The sequence below is a fragment of the Bactrocera oleae genome, chromosome 4, assembly GCF_042242935.1.
Source record: "Bactrocera oleae isolate idBacOlea1 chromosome 4, idBacOlea1, whole genome shotgun sequence".
NCBI classification, from domain to species: domain Eukaryota; kingdom Metazoa; phylum Arthropoda; class Insecta; order Diptera; family Tephritidae; genus Bactrocera; species Bactrocera oleae.
In genome coordinates this window covers 7,225,794-7,246,247 of record NC_091538.1, presented here as the reverse complement: position 1 = coordinate 7,246,247, position 20,454 = coordinate 7,225,794, and the positions used below count along the sequence as shown (strand labels likewise).

At 33.9% G+C, this 20,454-nt stretch overlaps 1 protein-coding gene across 2 annotated transcripts; it reads right to left on the bottom strand.

Moving 5' to 3' along the window:
- Nucleotides 1-16,758: 16,758 nt before the first annotated feature.
- Nucleotides 16,759-18,340, bottom strand: LOC106619366 (uncharacterized). 2 transcript variants are annotated; one of them, XM_014237423.3, is made up of 3 exons: nucleotides 18,236-18,340; nucleotides 17,887-18,105; nucleotides 16,759-17,820 (listed from the first exon to the last, which is right to left on the bottom strand). In XM_014237423.3, exons 2-3 carry the CDS (start codon nucleotides 18,086-18,088, stop codon nucleotides 16,871-16,873), a joined length of 1,152 nt encoding a protein of 383 aa, XP_014092898.3. In that variant the 5' UTR covers nucleotides 18,089-18,105; nucleotides 18,236-18,340; the 3' UTR covers nucleotides 16,759-16,870. The 2 variants fall into 2 exon arrangements, with proteins under 2 accessions (XP_014092898.3, XP_014092899.3); XM_014237424.3 differs by having other exon boundaries at nucleotides 18,232-18,335.
- Nucleotides 18,341-20,454: the final 2,114 nt, after the last annotated feature.

The window sequence follows — 20,454 nt, the reverse complement described above, 5'->3', positions numbered from 1 at the left end:
ATACGACTTTTATAGCTCATTCAACAAAGTTCCACAAAAAGGGCTGGACTAGCGAAGGCTGAAAGCAAAAGTATAACAAATATTAGAGAGAGCAAATTTTAGTAATATCTTGCTCTCGAAAATCGTAAAATTAATCGTATATATTCATGAAAGTGTGCCATATAACACATAACTCACAGTTATCTTATCACTCTTATATCTTAAGTGCTATAAGATTTCGATTAAAAAAACCCAAAAGCAAAAATATAAATAACATAATTATAAATGATTATTAATGAATTCGGCCAGCAGCTAGCAGATAAGTGTTTTGATTGTAAAGGTCGTATATAGAGGTTAACGATCAATTAGGACCTTTAAGGTAGACCACTTATAGAGACCATTTTTACAATTTCTATATTTCTCAATATCAAAACTACTCTTTGCTTAACTACTTATAGAGATCATTTTTACAATTTCTATATTTCTCAATATCAGAACTACTCTTTGCTTAATACGAACTCTTGAACAACTTTGTCATCAATTTACCTCAACTAAGCAGAAGTCTTAATGCGCTCTTTGCTCGCTCTTTACTGCTTCTATTTCTCTCTCTAATAACTTGATAAAATTATGATATAAATGTGCACTGAAGCTGCATTTGTGTGCGTATTTTCAAACGTTGAATACGAATAGTGTTGTTGTTGTGATCACACTGAAAATATTAAATAAACATCTCTACTCATTTATACCACGATTTTGTTATGTTAGACGAAAGTTAAATAGCAGAAGTCAAGAGAACGTATACCATATACTTATGCGTCGTTATAGTAGATAGTTCTCAAATTTGTACGTATACCAAGATTTCGTCAAGAGTCATGACTCATGAGAGAAATGTACTTTGTCAAATAACCTCTTCCTTTTTTTGTCAATTATACTCGTCTAAGACTTTGAAGACCTGAAGAGATTATTTGCAACTATTAGTATAACAAGATACAGATCTCAAAATGGCCTTATTGGCGTTCGAATTGCTACGGACTAACTTCAGCAATGTATCTTGTTGCACAGTATTATTATGCTTCGCATTGTTTATTCCACTCAAAGGAAATTATTTTTGTAAAGGCAGTAAATTATCACAAGCACGTGATTAAAACTACTTCCTTGGGCTTATAAGCAAAGCGAGAAGAGATCAAAATGAAATATTTCTAATAAATAACTTACTCCACCTGCTATTTGACTTAGACTGCTGTTGTATCCTTTTCAAATATTTTTTCTCAATATGCTCAAAGGCAAACAGTGTGCTACATAAAAATTTAATCACTTAATACAAATGCTTTGCTCATCTTCAGCGTAGATTATTGCACAAAAACAAAAAAAAAAACAAAAAAATACAAGAAATAATAAATAATAAATATGAGTATCCTTCATTGCTTCTGTGCAAATATGTAACTAAGGTGCACCACTACGTTGGTTTACTAATCCCCGGATTAAAGCAAGTGTCACGCCTACTCATGCTCTACTGTGCAGAACGTAAAAATGTGATTCATGTTTGTCATATTCTCCTTATGCTTTATGCTTTGCTTTTGACACACATTTAGATGATTTGTTTGTTTAGAATTACTGATAGAAAATTATAACAACTGAGATAATATAAATATGCTATGAATTGCGATTTTATATGGATGGATTAAGTTGATAATTTGGCTCAGGTTATGGCAAAGAAAACTCGATTTTGTTGTATTAAATATGCATCTTTTAAAAAGCTTAGCAGAAAATTAAAATTTTCATTTTCGATTCATTTTGTTGCCTACCTTTAGGCTTCAAAAAAAACGTGAAAAAAATTCAACAAAAATGCAAACGGTATTTTTTTTAACTTGCTTTTGAGATACAATAGATTAGATATTTTAATTGATTTCACAAATCACAAAATATTTTCGCTTTTTTTTATTGATTAAGTGAAGCAGATACTTACAGGTATTTACAGTAAGAAGTCCTTCGAAAGTTGAAAAATTTTACATTTTTTTCCACTCACACTCTTTCGAAGCTAACTCACACATAGGTCGATATATTCGGCAAGAAGTCAACTGCAATAGTGAAAAACAATATTTTTACCATACAAGGAACGTTTAATTAAGTAAGCAATGAACCGATTACACACATTTTTATCTACCAAGCAATAAGTCAACTTAATTTTCTAGAGATATTTTACATATTGACTCATTTATACGATATAAAGCAGAAGTTTGAAATTCTTATACAATTCTTATAAATTTTGTTATATAAGGTATATAAGAGCAAGGGAATATTTTGATCTGATTATAACCAGTTTAAGTATACCTTACTAGAAATCAGAGAAATAGATGTTCTTTGCTTTCACTAAGAAACCTCTCAGATTGACGAATCTATAAGGTATAAAGTCAAGCGGATATTTGAAAATATTTATATTAGGTTCAAAGGGGCTAAGGGAAGTATTGAGCCGACATCATAAAAGTATTATTCCCGATTTTCAATACTAGCCTTGACGGATTTTCGAATATTTTTGGTAAAACATCGTATGCACTGGGGTCTACATATTCGATATCTGGGTGCTTGAAAAGTTACTGTCCGTTTACGACAATGAAGATGAAATATCTCGAGCAAAGTTTTATTCTGATAACTTCATAGTTGTTTGATTTGTGTACTAGAAGTGAGAGAATGAAATTTAAAGCTGTATTATATGGGAGTATTCAGGAATGTTTGGGTAACCTCACACCAAGCTTAGTTGAAATCGGTTGGTTCCTGGGATATAGGATTTCACCTAAAGGTTGGCGGTGCCAGGACCATTATCAAATTTATATACCTGCTCCTATAAAGTCTTTCCAAACCATTTTGGTTGCAATTTAATGCTGGTTCCGCATTTATTCTAATGAGTTTTCGCGCTTTTAGTAGTTTGCAACAGAGGTCGTAAGTAAATTATGCCCTAAAATTAAAAGTTTGTTTAAAATAACAACTAGCTCCTAAGTTCAACCCATTGCACCACTTCATCAAAACGCAATTACAACGAACAATTATTTCTTGCAGATGAAAAAAAAAATCCAATATTACTTTTCTCATCAAAGTCGGTGGCAAAATGCCTGAGTGATTTGTGAATATTTCTTACTTGAGTGCAAAATGACGCCTAGCAACTAACCGCAAGTACAGAGATAAGACTTCAAAGACCGCATTCGATTGCTACATTTGCTGCAGCAAAAAGTTCTCCCTCCTCTCCCACGCCTTGCCGCACACAATTTGAACAGTAATTTCCAACCGTATCGGCGGCAATCGACAGCAACATCTCTAGCCTGAGGTATTGGGCGAGTAACTTGTGTATTTAGTAGATATATATTTACAGAGGCTAGTCTGCTGGGATTATTACGGCGTATATATGTATGTATGTATGTAAGTGTGTATTTGTGCTTGTGCTTGAAATATTTCTGTGGCAATTGATGATTCGAAACGAATCAAACGAGTTGTGGCATAGAATTTTAAATGAACTGCTGCCGCAAGGATACTTCGAACATTGTGTTGCCGCATTTTAGGCGCTCAACGCAAAACGCTGGACGCCACACGATAGTCACTAAATAGACACTAGGCGCGCTTGACGCATAGCGAATTGTTTTTTGCGTTTCGTGTATTGAAAATTGTATCAATTTGTGTAGAGGTTTTCGTCAGTTCGATATAGATGCGCTGCATCGCTGTGGCTAATCAATGCAGTGGAAGGGAGTGGCTAAGTAAGGGTATAAAATAATAGAGAATGATAAGCAAAAGAATAATTGGCGATTATTCAACCGAAAGGCGTTAAAATTTATCTTTAAGTAGAAGTACGAAAATAGTATGCGTGCATAAATTTATGCTCTTGTGGTTTTGGTATGAAGCCTTGAGATTATTTTTGTGGATTGAAAAAAAATTTTAACGCGTGAAGAAACCGCATTGTATACAATTATGTTGGGAATTAAATAAGCTCTGTTTTAAAAATATATTATTGGACGAACGAACGGATCTACAGCGAACTTCATCTTAGATAAGTAAGCTGTGTCACGGATAGAGCTTGAGCATGTATAACACCACATACAATTAGCATTTGGATCAGTTTCTAGACCGTTTTTTGCTATAGTAAGTTATAATAGAGTTTTTCAATACAAATATCCAGAAGAACGATCAATCTGTAATGGGGTTAAAATCTTGTATTAAAGAATAAACGTTGAATTATATCGCGGACCTTTTTTACACGTATTCCCTGGCGCTCTCCGCTTTTCCAGAAAACTCTTCTAATGAAAAGTAAAATTTTTAGCGCTGCAAATATTTAAGTAAACCAATTTTTTCTTTTGCTTCCTTCTTTTTAAACAAACTTGAGCATTGTCTGCCTGCATTGATTTCTCTATGCCCCACAGCTTTCTGAGACAATTTGCTCATCAAATATTGCCAGCCGGGCTAGCGCATGTTTAATGCCTTTTTAATGCAGCCACTTCCGGCGCATGGTATTGCAGCGCACTACTGGCTTCATTTCAGCGGTCGCCGTAGCTTACTTTCTATTTTTTCTTGAGTGTGCGTGTAAGACTTTTTCCTACCATATTTCCTACTCATCTATTCTATCGACTTTCTTTTCATTATGACTCTACGCTAATGCCTGCAAGTTGCGCGATTTTTTCCTATACCCTTAAACCATTCAACTGAAACGGGTTGCTTGCGACTGTTAGAATATGCATGTATAATATATAAATATATATATATATATATGTATACCTATATATGTGTGCACTAACAGAAAGTCAATTAGCCATGTCTTAGCATTCCCGTATTTATATGCGCCGGCGACTTTTCATGCGCGTTTTTTCAACTACTTAGCGGTTTCCATGACCGCCATTGTTGGCGTTGTTGCTCTTGTCAACACTATCAGCATAATCATCAACGTCAGCATCCTTGCAGCATCATTCGTTTTTGTCTTCGACCACACCGCATTCGCAAGCTAGTAAAAAAAGTCTCTCGCCCAAGTTTTGTTTTTTCGACTTCACTTTTTCCACACTCGCTGCCCACTCGCACTCCTTCTGCCTTTCAGTTTCGTGTCGCGCGTGAAGTTAAATCGTGGTTTGGGGCATATGGCCTGACAGTGGCAACAGTGAGAAACGCAACAGATTAAATTTAACAAGATTGTAAAGTCTTTTTTTGGCGGTTTGAACGCTTTTATTCCACAGCTGCTTTGCCATTCATGCTTCTTAACGATTTAGCGCAATTTCCATTTCGAAAATTCGTCGTGTGTGTCTTGCACTCGGTGAGTTCTACCCTTGCTGTCATACTGCATATAGCATAGCTATGTATATGTGTCTGTCTGTTTCTATTTCCTTGCTCCAGCTGGCCTTATCTCCTTACCAGTCTAGCAATTTGTCTATCTTAAGGACTTTGTAGCTCAGCGGCTGCGTGCTGCTTTGTTGCTTTCCATTTGCATAGTTGGCGTTGTTGTAATAGCGGTTTGTTGTCATATCTCCTTGTTCACTAATGATATAGCAATGTAGTGTTGCAAGGATTTAGTAGTCTGCTTTTGGCTGTTTGCAGTTTCTGCTCTAAATGATTAATGTTTCCTCGGCCATTCGTATGGAAATGCTTTGGTTATGCTGTTAGTTGACTTGCCTTAAGTCATGTTATCGCTATTGACAACTACTACTACATATTTCGCTAACTCATTGCCACTCATCGACTTGTCTAATTAGATACGAATTGAGGGAAATGCGGTCGAAGTGATAGCAGCAGTTGAATTATCTCCTTTATTTGGTGTGTATGTGAAGCTTCAGTTGAAGATTGCCACGCATAAAATTTTCTGCAGTTAGTAATACATGGTACACTCTTCAGTTGAAATTATCGGCTCGCTAAACATAAAAAATATAAAAGTGGCATAAACTATTGCGTCACCTTAATTTTGATTATATAAGTAAATTTTGTGTGATGAACTTCTATTCGGACCTCTGCTTCAATTTCTGCTTCGAACTTCCTGTTTATCGTAGCATTATATAGAAGCTACAAAGGATACACAAATTCCAATATTTTCGATAACAAAATATTTTTGAAATTAAAATCATATTAAATTTGATTTCCGCCTAAAAATATCTCAGAAGCTAGAAGAGGGTAGATAGGTTCAGTCCACCCCACGACTAGTTATAATATCTGTAGCAATAGGTTATTCTTAACAGCAGTCATTTCTCTGAAGGCGTGATAAAAATTTAGAACTTCCATATCATTGGAGTAGGTCGAATAAAGACAAATGGTTCTAAACTACTTACGGTAAATATGAATATGCATACTAGAATTTTGTATTTGCCAGAAAAATTAAGTAACATATATTGAAGTCTAAAGGGTTTAGACCAAAAGCAAAAGAAAAGCGCCCAGAGTTGTATTTGCCTGAAAAAGCGGCTAAGCAGATTACATGCAACCAAGAATGGGAGCTTGTTCGTGGGATTTGTAGCAGTGCAAATAATCTCGGTTTCTGGCAATGATAGCTACCAACTAGTATCTAGTAACAGCGCACACAAACACAACTACGCAACTACATATGGCGGCGTTAAAGCCTGCTTGCCACTGCAGCATTGTATATTTACCATTGTGCGTACCTATGTGTGTGTGTGTGTGCGTGTGTATGCCTGTGTTTGGCGTGATGAGTGCACACGTGCAAAGAGCAACGGTATGTCAATAGCCGACAGGCAATGTAAGCAGCACCGCACATGCGCCAAAGACTAGTACTTTCGCTGACTTAGCACTAGACAAGACTGCTGATAGCTTGCTGTCAGTATGAGTGTATGCGTATGTGCGACGCGTATCTGCATAATTTATGCGTTTCTTTTTGTATCTTGCCTGTCATCGTTTTAACTTTTTCAAGTATTGAAGTTTGCGTAAAATGTCATAATCCTTGCAGACGGTTTATCATCTAACTTTTCTACTTTGCTAACGCAATTTCATTTAGTTAAACTTACGCACAAGCGTGCATATGTATGTATGTAAATAGTTAAATAAAGCAGCTTAGTTGTTGTTGCTTAACTTTCACCTGAAAAATTTCTGTAATTGAGTAGACTCTTGACAAAGTCTGTTGATAAGTCGCGAAAAATGAGGTGAGTGCCTACTTGGTAGCACATAAGCGTATACATATCTACATATACATTTATAAACCATTATATACATAAATAATTCCATATAATGTGTATTTTATGCTAAAACGGACTTTAATTCATAAATTTTACATAAAGTTTTGGAATAAAGATTTTTAATAAATTGAACTACATTGAAGAAAGTAAGCTTAAGTTAAGTTATGTAGGAGAGGCTTAACAAGAGACTTTCTGATTCAAAGTGATATCATTAAGAAGCTTAAAGAAGTAGCAGGATACTTCCAAACTTTAAAAGTCTTGAAAAACTTTAAAACACACAAAAAAATCTTTAATACCCTTCATAGGTCCATTTCATATACTAACTTTATGTATAACTTAATCGGAAAACATAACTGACCAAGAGTTTACATCCAACGGAAAAAGTTTTGCTAGTTTCTTCTTGCCACATTATTTGACAGTAACAACCTTGGCTTGCCTAATAAGGAAAAAATGTCTAATTCCGCTTAGTAAATTTACCAGAGTTCGGAACTATAACTGAGCTCATCCGTAGTAACCGCATGACCGCTTCTGTTCTAGTCTTATTAAGAGGAACTAGTACGTATTACTGCAAGTGTATGTAATGGCCGCCGTTCCTTTAACATTTAGCTCAATAACTCTAATCAAAAGTTAATTACTGTTGCTCAATTTAGTCCTCAATTCTTTCTTTACCTTCGACAATGCTGCCCTCTAAGGCACTGATACTCAACTCAGCTATGCCTCTATGACCAGGATCGCTACAGCTTCAGAAATAATGTGCTATCTGGGAGTCTAATCTTAGGCCATTTTAAACTGGAAATCTCAACTATTCAATTTTACAAACCATGCGAACAAAGCTTACAGTCCCTTAAAAATATGCTTTCTCTGACTTATATTGTAGACATTTCTTAAGGCGCCTAAATGTTAACCAACAAATGGTGAGGAGTTCTGTTATAAACAGCCGAAGGAAATACTTTATATAACATTAAGTTTACTTAGATGTTGACTTTGGCGGAGCGAACTTGAAAACTCGGTTCAGCGCCATCTAGTGTCGAATAAATTTGGTATCATCACATACAACAACAATATAGAAGCCAGTTAATTATAGATTCTTATCAAGTTTGGCTGTTGTTCCAGTGAAATACGTCAGTCAACTTTCAAGAGTGGTAATATACCGGTATGAATATATACCGCATCTCGCCAGAAAAACACTTTTAGCACATAATTCGACTACAGCGCCATCTGTTGTATAACGATGATTCAAAATCACACAAAGCTAAAAGAAAAAACTCAACTAGTTGTAGTTGGTTAACAGTTGTGGTTATTGTTCTCTGATATTATAGCACGCTCATAGAATACATGTGCTCTTACATATAACGGTACACACTAGTTCTCAAAAAAATATTGCCCGAGTAGGAAATTGAATTTAGTCTTATTGCATTTGCAATAACTTCAGAAGTACCAGATATTTATGTGCATACTTTATATACTCCTATATTGTATATGTATATACAAATATACATATGTACACCCACACACACATGCAAATGCAGACCTACAAGCAATGCATTTGTGCTCATCGCATTTGCACAATATTTATTTAATACTTTTTCAAATAATTCTTTTTTCATGTTGTTGTTGCTGGCACTCTTCTCCTTCCCTCTCCTGCTGGCATGGCGAAATATTGAAATGCAAATGGTGAAAAGCGCCGGAGATATGCGTCGGCAATGAAAATTGTTGTTGACTTGCCGGCAGACGACGACTATGTCGGAATTGCTGCGAGCGAATAACGCTGCAGCCACTCAATGCAGCTGAGGAGCCGTGTCACTTTGACAGAGGATTTTACTTTTCTTACACTGAGTTGTTGTTAGTTGTTGTTGGTGTTTTCTACTACTACTTATTTGCCTCTAACTCTTTCCCCTCGCCTAAGTTATGTGTCTCTGTATCTGCTCTACAGCAGCACTTTCATTTGATTCGTTTTCTATAGCATTTCCATTATTTGATTGTATGTTTTTGTGTGTGTGTGTGTGTGTGTGTGTGCGCTATAAAATGCAATACTTTAGCCGTTGTGTGTGAAATTATTACTGACAATAAGAATTTTGCACTTTGACACACGCAAACAACATTAAGGAAATGTGAATAGAAGTGTGTTGCTTGCAAATCAAATTGTGATGAAGTGGAAAATGGTGTTATATTGCGCTATTGTTGTTGTTGTAATATTTTTGCATATTTTAGGTTGCTGGCATGCAATATGAAACGTGTAAGGAGATAAATAACGGCGTTTATATTCAGTTAAATGGTTTCGTTCAGCTCCACAAAATAATATTACACGATATTTTTAGATAAGAATGGACGAAGGTAATAACAACAAGAAAATGCGTAAACCTCGGCTGCACCGAAGTAAAATACCCTACGCAGGAGCACTTCTTATAGCATAAAAGAGTATAAAAAGATCTGCTTATCTTAATGTTGACTGGTCAGTTTATATGGCAGCTAAATGCTATAGTGATCCGATCATAACAATATGTTTGCAGATTTTAACATTCTATTCGACAATAATATGTGCCAAATTTCGTTCTCTTTTCACCAATTCGATTCATAAATTCCTCAAAGCAATTACAGTACAAATGGAAAGCGAGTAGAAATTTCAGCAAAATCAACATTTTCAAGCGAACTTTGATAAACTCCGAACTACACGGGCATAGCGCTCTGTTGTTCGCCATAAAAAGGCAATCAGCATGATAAGCGGTGCAAGAATCAGTAGCAATGGACAGCCACAATGGCTGAATCAAAGTGTTGCAGATAATTTTGTTATTGCACGCATTGTTGTATGCACCGATGGGGGCTGCTGCCTAACTAGAAGTCTACTATGATCACGGCAACTAGATAATGAACTGTGGCAAGCACGCACGTACACACACACACACACACATACGTGCGCAAAACTGTGGCAGCATAAAGTGCATTTGGCCGCATAATAATCCCCAGTGGCAGCGGCGTGTAGAAATTAACAACAACAGCAGCAGTGATGATAATAACGGCGAAAACAATAACAACAACAACAATCTTAACCACAACATTAATAATAACAACAACAAAAGTAACAACAAATATAAAGACAACAACAACAATAACAACGACAACAGCAACAATGAATATGATTATTACAACAACAACAATTATTACCGCAAATGCAACAACGATACCAACGGCAAAAACAACTACAACCATAACAACAATAACAATAGCGGCAGCAACATCATTGACAATATAAACACCTACACCAATACATAAAATATATATACAAATGTTGTTGACAGTGTAGCCGCTAGTCTGCAGTCGGGCATCATGTTTTGTCTTGCCTAACTGCTTTAGACTCACCTACATGGCTACTAAGGTAGCTTGTACAGCTGCAAAACATACAAACACACACGCTTGTGCATGAACATTTTTTACTAATAGCTTGTTTGTAAATATTTTATTTGTAAATTTTTTTTTCTGAAATTTTCAAATATTTTCAAATTTTTTATTACAATTTTTGGTTTTTTTTTTTTTGAATTTTATATATATATATATATTTTAAACTTTTATTCAAAAATATTTTTTTAATATTTTCAGTATTTTTTATATATTTTCAGTATTTTTTATTTATATTTTTTTAATTTTTATATATATTTTTTTTGTTTTTGATTTTTGTTGTATCAGCAACGTTTGCCTTGTGTAACCCACCAGTGCAAAGTGCTCTCCAGTGTCAAGCAAAATGAACATGAAAATTGCACTTTGTTAAAACACTGACCGACTCTGCACCGCTGTCCCCCACTAGACGTGCCACATTGCCTTCGTCGACAGAATTGCACTGCTGTTTGGAAAACTGGAAATCTCTTAAAGGGCTCTGCGCAAATTATGCTAGGCGCAGTGCCGCACATTTTAGTTAAAATGAAACTTTTGTTTAGGTGTGTGTATGTATATATATATATATATATATATAGAAAAATGTATGTATGTTAGCGTTTAGTGCTTTAATTGTTGCTGCATGTAATGAAAATTAAAATTGCATAACGACAATGGGGAAACGGCATTCATATACTAACTAAGGAAACGCCGCAGACACTTATTATGAAAATTGTACGCGCCTAAATGTATGCAAAGCTGTAAAATGCGTCGGAGTTTGGTTAGAAAGTAATCAACAATAGTTTGGTTGAAAATTTTGGTGGGCGTGAGGGAGGGGTAAAAGTAAGATTTCACTTACTGATGAAAGAAAATAATTATGCAAGTATAAGGCTTAGTCATAAGCATTTCCTGCAAAATTATGAAAAGTCAGTTAAAATATTTTGCAAAATAGTTTTAAATAGTCTACACAACAAGTAACGGTAAATTTAGATGAAAAATATTTAATTATTATAAATAACTTTTTTTTTTTAATTTTTAAAAAAAGTAACGGTAAATTTAAGTAAAAATTTTTAATAATTAACAAACAAAAATATCATAAGATGAAGTTGCCACAAACGCACAAAGTGGATTTTTGCATAAAAAATTATTTTTTTAGTTAAGGTTTGTTTAGCAACGTTTAGTCTAAGTTAAATTGTTTAAAAATTGTCACCATAAACTTTTAAAAAATTATTTTTCGATCGAAATTTTTGAATTAAAAAATAATTTTAATTTAGAGATTTTAAATTATTTTTAATTTAGAAATTTTCAATTATTTTTAATTTAGAAATTTTAAATGACATTAAAAACGTTGTGGTATTATAATTTTTAGACTAAATTTAATTGTTTTACGAAATTGTAATCCAAATTGTTAAAAAAAACTTTTGAAACAGAAAGAAAAATGCTAGATAATTTTTTTAATCGAAAATTGAAAGAATTTTGAACTCAAATATTGCATTGCTATATTTTTGAATTAAATTAAAAAATATTTTTAAAATAAAAAGTATTCGCAATGCTAACACGACGATTTTTAACCACATTAATTTGAAATATGCCATAGTATTGTTATTGAAAGAGGACTTAAGGCGGGTTTCTTATAAGATTAGTACTTCCAAGTCAAAACCAATAATACTTGCAAGTAATGTTAAAGTATTCTTATTATGAAATGTTGAATATTTGTTACATTTACACTACATTACATAATACCAAAGTTTTTCTGTTATTTTTTGTCCATTATTGGCCCCTTTTGTTACTAGTTACAACATTTTCATTGAGGCTCGAGTTATTTAAGACCAATAAGCTTTCATTAAAATTTAATGATTATCTTTAACAGCCTGTGAGTAGTGAGAGTACTTACCAAACTTAATACAAATTTTTCAGCTTAAACCTTAAACAAAATTTTTTGCCACCCTAATGCAACAGATACTTTCTTTATAATCAAAGGCTTTAATAATAAAATTGAAACATGCCAAAAAATATAATAAGCAAAACAGTATAAAAAATCTGAAATTAAATTATTAAGTTTCTACCACCCTAATAGTACATAAAATAAATCTATGGAAAATATTTACCTTCAATACAGCTGGAATAATATTCTAAATATTTTGTCTAATTTCCGTTTTTTTATATATATATATACATAAGTCCAATGCTTCTCACGCTTTTTGGTGACTACTAGTTGCTGGAATATCTGCAGCTTCAATACAGCTGGAATAAACCAGAGTTTTTTGCTAAGCAAAAACCAAAAAATAAATAAAAACCTAATGCAATAAATGCTTTTTTATATCTAAAAATATTAATAATAAAATCAAAACGTAGAAAAAGTAAATAAAAAAACGTGAAATTTAAAATAAATTAAGTATTGATTGTTGAAAGTTTTAACCACCCTAATATTAAATTAAAAATCCGTACGATGCTTCATTCCTCCCACTTTGGAGACCCAAAATAGATAGAAAATCTTCAGCTTCAACACAGCTGGAACAATAGACAAATATTGTGGTAAAAAAATGTTACCACCCTAATGCAATAAATGTTTATTTTATACCCAAAAACTTTTCATACAAAAATTAAAACAAACACCAAAATATAACACAATAACAACTAAAATAAATTGGAGTTATTTAAATAATTGAAAATTTCCATCACCCTAATAGTAAGCCAAATATTCGTCCAACTCACGCTGTTTGTCGTTGTAAAATATTTAGCTTGAACACAAAGGAACACTAACTAAATTTAAGTAAAAAACAAAAAATTTTTTTCAATATTTTTTTACCACCCTAATGCAACAAAAGCTTTTATTATATCAAAAATATTAATAACAAAATTATAACAAACAAACAAAAAATTTAATAAAGAAAGAATTTAAAATAAAGTATGATCATTGAAAGTTTTCAACCACCCTAATATTAAATTCAATATCCGTTCGCCGCTTCCCACATGCATACCCCATACAACAGAAAGGGTTAACGAATGAGTCATTGAAAGCCTTTGCAATTTGATGCTTTCATCGTTGGCAACCAAGAAAAACAAAAACAAAAAGAGAAACAGGAAAAAATTGGAAATAAATCGCATGAAATAAAAATCATTTGAATGCCTCTGAATGGAATTCGCGGTAATGTTGCATTGCATTGAACGGGCATTTGTCGGTCATCAATGCCGTTGCTTGATGCCGCTGCCTACCCGCGGCGTGTGGCCGTTTGTGAAAAAAGATATTTTAGTATTGTTATAAAATTTTTATGTTGCGATTTTCGATTGCCATAAATGTGCAAACAAAATACAAAAACAAATGAAAAGTCAAAACAAGCAAAAAAGAAAATAAAAATAACAAATAAAAAGCAAAAGCAGCGAAAAAATCGCTCAACGCTTGGCGTATATGATTGCGCTTCATTGAAATTTAATAAAAATCTGCTACTCTCGTGCGAGCGCGCGTGTGTGTGTATGTATGCGATATGTATGTGTTGCAACAAACTTTAGCGGTTGTTGTGGCATTGTTGCCTTCGTTGCGAATATTCATAAATATTTTACTTTGATTGGCACCGATATGATGACGTGAGCGCTCAAATTTTCCGCATAAAGTATTTTCATTGTCAGCGCGCTGCCTTCGCACATACGTCCACATGCATATATACATACAAAATCACATATATATAAATATATAAAAATGCATATAACTTTGCCGCTTTGTGCGAGCTCCGACGTTCGTAATTGAAGTGAAAAGCTTGCCGTAAATCAAGTTCATTCGATGAACTTTAAAGAACACAAATATAAAGGTTTCATTATTCCGTAGAATTTCCGTTGCACTCGCGCATATTATTACTTATTATTACTAAACTTTAAATTCGACTTGATTCAGATTCCGGTTTAAATGAAAGTAAGAGCTCAGTTCTGGAGATATTGGGCTCATTCCCAATAGGAAAGGAAGAAACAATTTTGGGTATGGTCACTACTGCATAGAGATCGCTAAGGCTAGGAAAACACCACAGCATTAGAGAGATAGGGGACACGAACAGCTTCATTTAGTCGCATTTTTCTAGACAGCTCCATTTGCACTTAGCAGAAGGCTGCGTTGACTGAGCAGCTTAGAGGCTAAACTTAGTGGTTGTAATCACGTAGGGCAACAGCCGCACTTTAATAAAGTAGGTCTGACCTAATTAACCCACCCAGGTTTTTATTTAGATACTCTCATTAGACCTAGATTGACCAGTTCTTATACGAATCAGACAGAATATTTTATACTAGCGGTTAGACTAAATAAATGAAAGACTACTATCCGGTTTGGTGGAATTTTTAGCAGCCAAAAAATATTCTTGAAGTAATTTGGAGGAAAGCTGCGGAGTTGACAGTGCTTGACCGGATAAAAATCGGGGTAAAAACTGACGTCTACATTGGCACGGTTGCAAAGACTTCAGCCCTATACGTTGTGAATGGGATATAAACCGATAAGGCCAAGTATGGCACGACTTGGCTTTTTTCCAGAAAAAGCTCTGCTTGCTGCAACTACCAAATTAATAAAAATTCATAATTATTAGTATAATTTGCAGTTGTATCTAGGCATACGTTTTTTTTTTTTAATTTGTCTATTATTTACTTACCTAATAACTTCCCGATGTAGAAGTAAAAGTTAGATACGAGCTTTACGCTTCCTACTCACAGGCATACGAACTAATGTTCTTTTATGTCCACTAAAGCGGATTCAAATCAAAACTTTTTCAACTTCTTCAAAGTTGCTTGCAATTTTCGCAACCTTGGCATTTATATCGAAATACACAAAAGTAATTAAAGTTGAAATTAAATGAAAAATAAATTTTCCATGGTTTCGCAGGCAGATGTTTGTATTTTTCTTTCTTGTATAATTTGGCTTGTAATTCAATGCCAGTTTGCCATTAAAAATTGCAATAATCATACTTCGAAACCCCGAAATATATATGTAGTTATGTGGCTTTACAAATGTTGAAAACTCATTTCATGGCTTGATGACTTGCATTCCTTCATAAAAAGTAAATCAGCGCATCGTTAATGAGCAACAATACAAAATAACGGTTAAAAAGAAGCCTAAGTAAATATTCGTCAAATTAGCACAACAGCTTAAGAATTTAAGAACCCGCATTGCTGCTCTGCTAACCGCCTAAAGAGAGCTTTGTTAAGCATCTTGAACTTGCCATAACCTCATTTGCACTTAACCATACTAGCCCTTTCTATAGTTTCATACAAAAGTGCCGCTATATCGGTTTGGTCTCAAAAAAAAATCTTTTGTTCACTTGATTATTTCAACAAACCAATTTCAAGGTAAAACCATTCAAAGCTTTCGGCTGTTACTGTATTTCTTTGGAATTTCGGCGAAAGAAAACTCATTATGAATTTCTTAACTCTTTGAAATTTTAATTGGCTGCCATATTAGTGCGCTCCATTCACTTAGTACGTTTACCGCTATTCTGCCGGCAGGTGACGCTGTATTAAGTGATTTGGCTAGAGCTTTTTATGCAAAATATAAAAACAAACACTCGAAGACTTGCCGTTGCTTATCAAGAGGTGATTAAACCAACGGTTCTACCTGTAACAACCTTGATTACAGGTTAAAGCAAAGTCTAAGCTTGTGCGTTTCGTTGTCTTTCAATTATTTGACGCTCACTGCTTAACTTTATATTTAGTAATTTATTTATTTTAATTAAACCTGCTGACAAAACGATTTCTGTTTTTTGAAAAAATTTCAGTAAATTGTTTATATTAAATCCACGAAATTTCAATGCTCCTATTTCGTGAAGTTAGTCTATATTTGGCCATAACGGCCTTTGACCTTTGAAAGTTCCAACTTTGAAGCTCAGTTTGGCTAAGTCTGTAGTTGCGATATTTTAGACTCTAATTTTCCTTTTTACTTATCTTTGAACTTTTCGATGTTACAGATGAAGTTTATGCTGTCAAGTATTCTTCCTTTGACAGAAGTTAGTATACAAGCTCGAAAGCTTTTTTTCTATAGGTCCGCAAATCTAGACTCCAAATTATGCCAATACTAAAAAAATGTTCAAAGTTAGGCTGATAAACACTTTTGAGTACAACTAGTGTGATCAAAGTAAAAAGCTTCTGAGGCATTTTTATTTAATCTTAAGAAAGAAGAAAGCGGCAAGTACTTTTGAAACAGTTTTTCGCTTATTTGATCACCACAAACTCAAACTCAAAAACAAATATTTATCTAAAATAAAATAAATGAAATATTAATAACTGAAATGAAAGTCTGGTAAGCTTTTTAAATACAGATTAATTTATTTTGTAGTCAAATGGGCTATTCTCTAAATCATCTGCCCCTTCTATATCGTAGTCAAGACTATGATCATTTTGCGATTTATATTACCTTTTTACAGACCAAAAAGGTAATATATATCTCTTGCTTCTATTTTTCCGCCTTTTTCTTTCGGAGCTTCCCCAGCAAACATTTTATTTAAGTCCTCCTCCTCGTCACTGTTTTTGTCTGTCTTTTGAATAAGATTCTTTGCGTTATCGCTGTAATCGTCTTCAAACAAATTCGCAAGAAGTTTTTTCAAATCTTTTTCCTTCTCTTCGCTATCGCCATCTGAAGAGTCTGCTACAATCATGCTTGAAATTATATTTGCAACTTCTTTTTCCTTCTCTAAGCAACTGCTGTATGTAGAGTCTTCTTCAATCATACATGAAATTAATTTATCCAATTCTTTTTCCTTCTCTTCGCTATCGCCATCTGAAGAGTCTGCTACAATCATGCTTGAAATTATATTTGCAACTTCTTTTTCCTTCTCTAAGCCACTGCTGTATGTAGAGTCTTCTTCAATCATACTTGCAATTAATTTATCCAATTCTTTTTCCTTCTCTGAGCTATTTGCTTCTGTGGGATCTTGTCCAAACATACTAGAATAAAGATTATCCAGTTGCACCTCACCAAGCTTGGGCGTCAGCTTCAGACTAATGCCTATAACTCCAATTTGAGCCTTATTTTGCGGTACTAAAACTGCAGCAACACCTTTCAGATGGTTCTCGAACTCGTTAATACTTTGCTGTACAATTTTTACATCGCCCGCAACTTGGTTTATCTGTTGCTCTTGCGTCTGCAATTGATTCTCGAGCGGTTGGAAATCGGTGGGCTCCTCTATCTTCGGTAAAACGCGATTAAGAACTTCGTAAGGGTAGGGTTTCGAGTCCAATTGTTCGACTTCTTCATCTTGCGCTAGTCTTTCGTTTCGAAACTGCCAAACAGGTAACTCGCTTCGAAAGATTCCATTCGTATACATCTGCGCGCCACCGTAATCTTCATAGGGCGGCAATAAATCGCGTGCTGAAAAAATAAAGTGAGTGTTTTACAACGAAATGTACAGTGCCTTAAAATAGTATGTATACTAACAGGGGGGCGCCATGCTGAACGATAAACCTACGATTTTCGACGCATCTCCATAGTCCTTTGAAGTGTAATCTGGTATAACTGCTCTTGGGTAGAACTCATTTGTGTTTTGTGGGCGATAAAATGGATATTTCCTATTGTTTAATATGCGGCCATTTGTCGCTGTTATCCCTAGCAAACAAATCAGTGCCACTTTACAGAACATCGCTAGTACTTTTTGTGCTAGAAAATTGCAGAAGACAATTGATTAGTTTTTATGCTTTAAAAAGTAAAACAAAAAAATCACAAAATCATTTAATAATATTAGTTTTATAATTAAATAATTCCAGAGATGCTGATTCCACTCACAGACCCTTTCAAACTGGTTTCGCAAAATAAACTGTTGAGACTGCTGTCTAGCAGCTAACAAGTCAAGTCGCTTCGGCACAATCAATATTAAGGTTAGCTCAGTTCAACTGCTGATAAGCAATTACAAAAATATTAAATTCCAAGTTATAAGTACATATGTATATGTATGTCGATAATCGCTAAAAAATATTTTATTGAATAAAACATAGTCGACTTTTTTCATAGAAATCAACAAAAGTGATTTCGCTCTATAGGTGTTTTTTCGTGGATTACAAGAAGTAAAGTTAACTTCGGCTGCACCGAAGCTATAATACCCTTCACGAATGCATCTTTATAGCATTAAAAGGTATAAAAAATATATTAATCGATTTTGATCGATCAGTTTGTATGGCAGCTATATGCTGGTTTTATTTGAAAAATTTCTACGGATATTGGAGCATTGTCTTAGATAATAATCCAAGCCGAATTTCGTAAAGATATCTCGTCTAACGAAAAAGTTTTCATATACAAACAGATTCATATATATGTTAAGGACTTGAGTTTAAGCGTTTAGTTTGTATGGCAGCTATAAGCAGTAGGAGTACGATATCGGTGATTTCGAAAAATGAGCAACTTCTTGCGCAGAATGTCAAAGCAGATCGGCGGACAGACAAATAGCTGGTCATGACAAAATCTACTTAGCTCAGCATGCTAATCATTTATATATTTAAATATACACTTTATAGGGTATCCGACGTTTCTTTGTGGGTGTTGCAAATTTCGTGGAAAACTTAAAAAACCCAGTACAGGGCATGGAGGTTACCAAATTTTGCTCGTACATACTACGCTGCTTGGTGTTTAATCGGAATATCTCAAGTAGCTGAAAACGAAAGTGTGGCAGAATTATGCTTTTTCTCTGAATTCATTTGCAAATTGCCAAAATTTGTTCGCCGAATCCATTTGTTCATTTCTTAGCATGCGGAAATTTCAATAGAATAACAATAAACAAAATGGGCTCATTATCAGTTGTCTATATACACAGTATGTTTTTGGAGTTATTGTGAACATGAATAATACCAAATATAATACTTTGATGTTGTTGTTGTGAAAAAGTAAAAAATTCACTGTATGCCTTTGGTTTTCGAGCGATCTTTTTAACTTCCCGCTAAAAAAATTGGAAAATTTTCTAAAATTCGGGAAGATATTGGTTTCACCCCATTTTGCAAAAATCGAGTTCTCAACAGATCTCGACGTTCTGAGGGTCGAGGAAGCTTCCCCGAACATTTCTACGATGATGTCCGTATGTCTGTATGTATGTGTGTGTGTGTGGATGTATGTGACCCTCATATAACTATTAAACTGCTCAACCGATTTGAATAAACTAAACGGCATTACAAAGGGTTTCATTGCACTTGAATTTCGTGTAAGTTTGGACCCAATCGGACCAGTAGATTTCGAGAAATCTCAAAAATAAAAATTTTGAAAAATCGTTTTTTTCGAATTTCCAAAACGACTTGACCGATCGACACCAAAAACTAATCAGTTCTAAACCTTGAAGAAACACATCGTTTGCCGCAAACCGGGTCGAAATCGGTTGATTTACTTGCTAGATATCGAAAACGAAAAATTTCGAAGAGCTCAAAAGCAGTGAAAAAAGCGAAATTTGAACGTTAGCGTATGAAATTAGAGGGAAGTTGCAGGAATGGCCCTTGAGGCCAACCGTTTTCCACATTTTTTTTTTAGCTCTTGAAATTTGATTCGATTTTTTAGAAGCAAAGAAATTGCCGAAATAAAAAAATTAATAAGTAAAAGATATCAATATAATATTTAAATCAATTTTATTTTTTTTTTAATTAAAATTTTATATATTTTATTTATTTGTAATGGAATAATTTTAATAAAATGAATTAATTTTTTGTAATGTTTTACCCAACTGTGAATAATAAATTTTTTGCCAAAATATCCTCAACAGAAACAAGTAAGGAAGGGCTAAGTGCGGTTGCAACCAAATATTTAACACTCTATGGTGATACCTGAATTATTTTTTTGTGGTTTATATATTTAATTTATCAAACAATTTTTTCTTTCTTTAATTTTTGCATGACTGCTATGAAACATTATGAATCTAATTTATATTTTACGCTCAATAAATATTGATCCTTAAAGCTAAAGCTACTCGAACATGTATATATACATATCTATGTATATGCAGGCATACCAATAAACAACCATTAAAGTATCTAA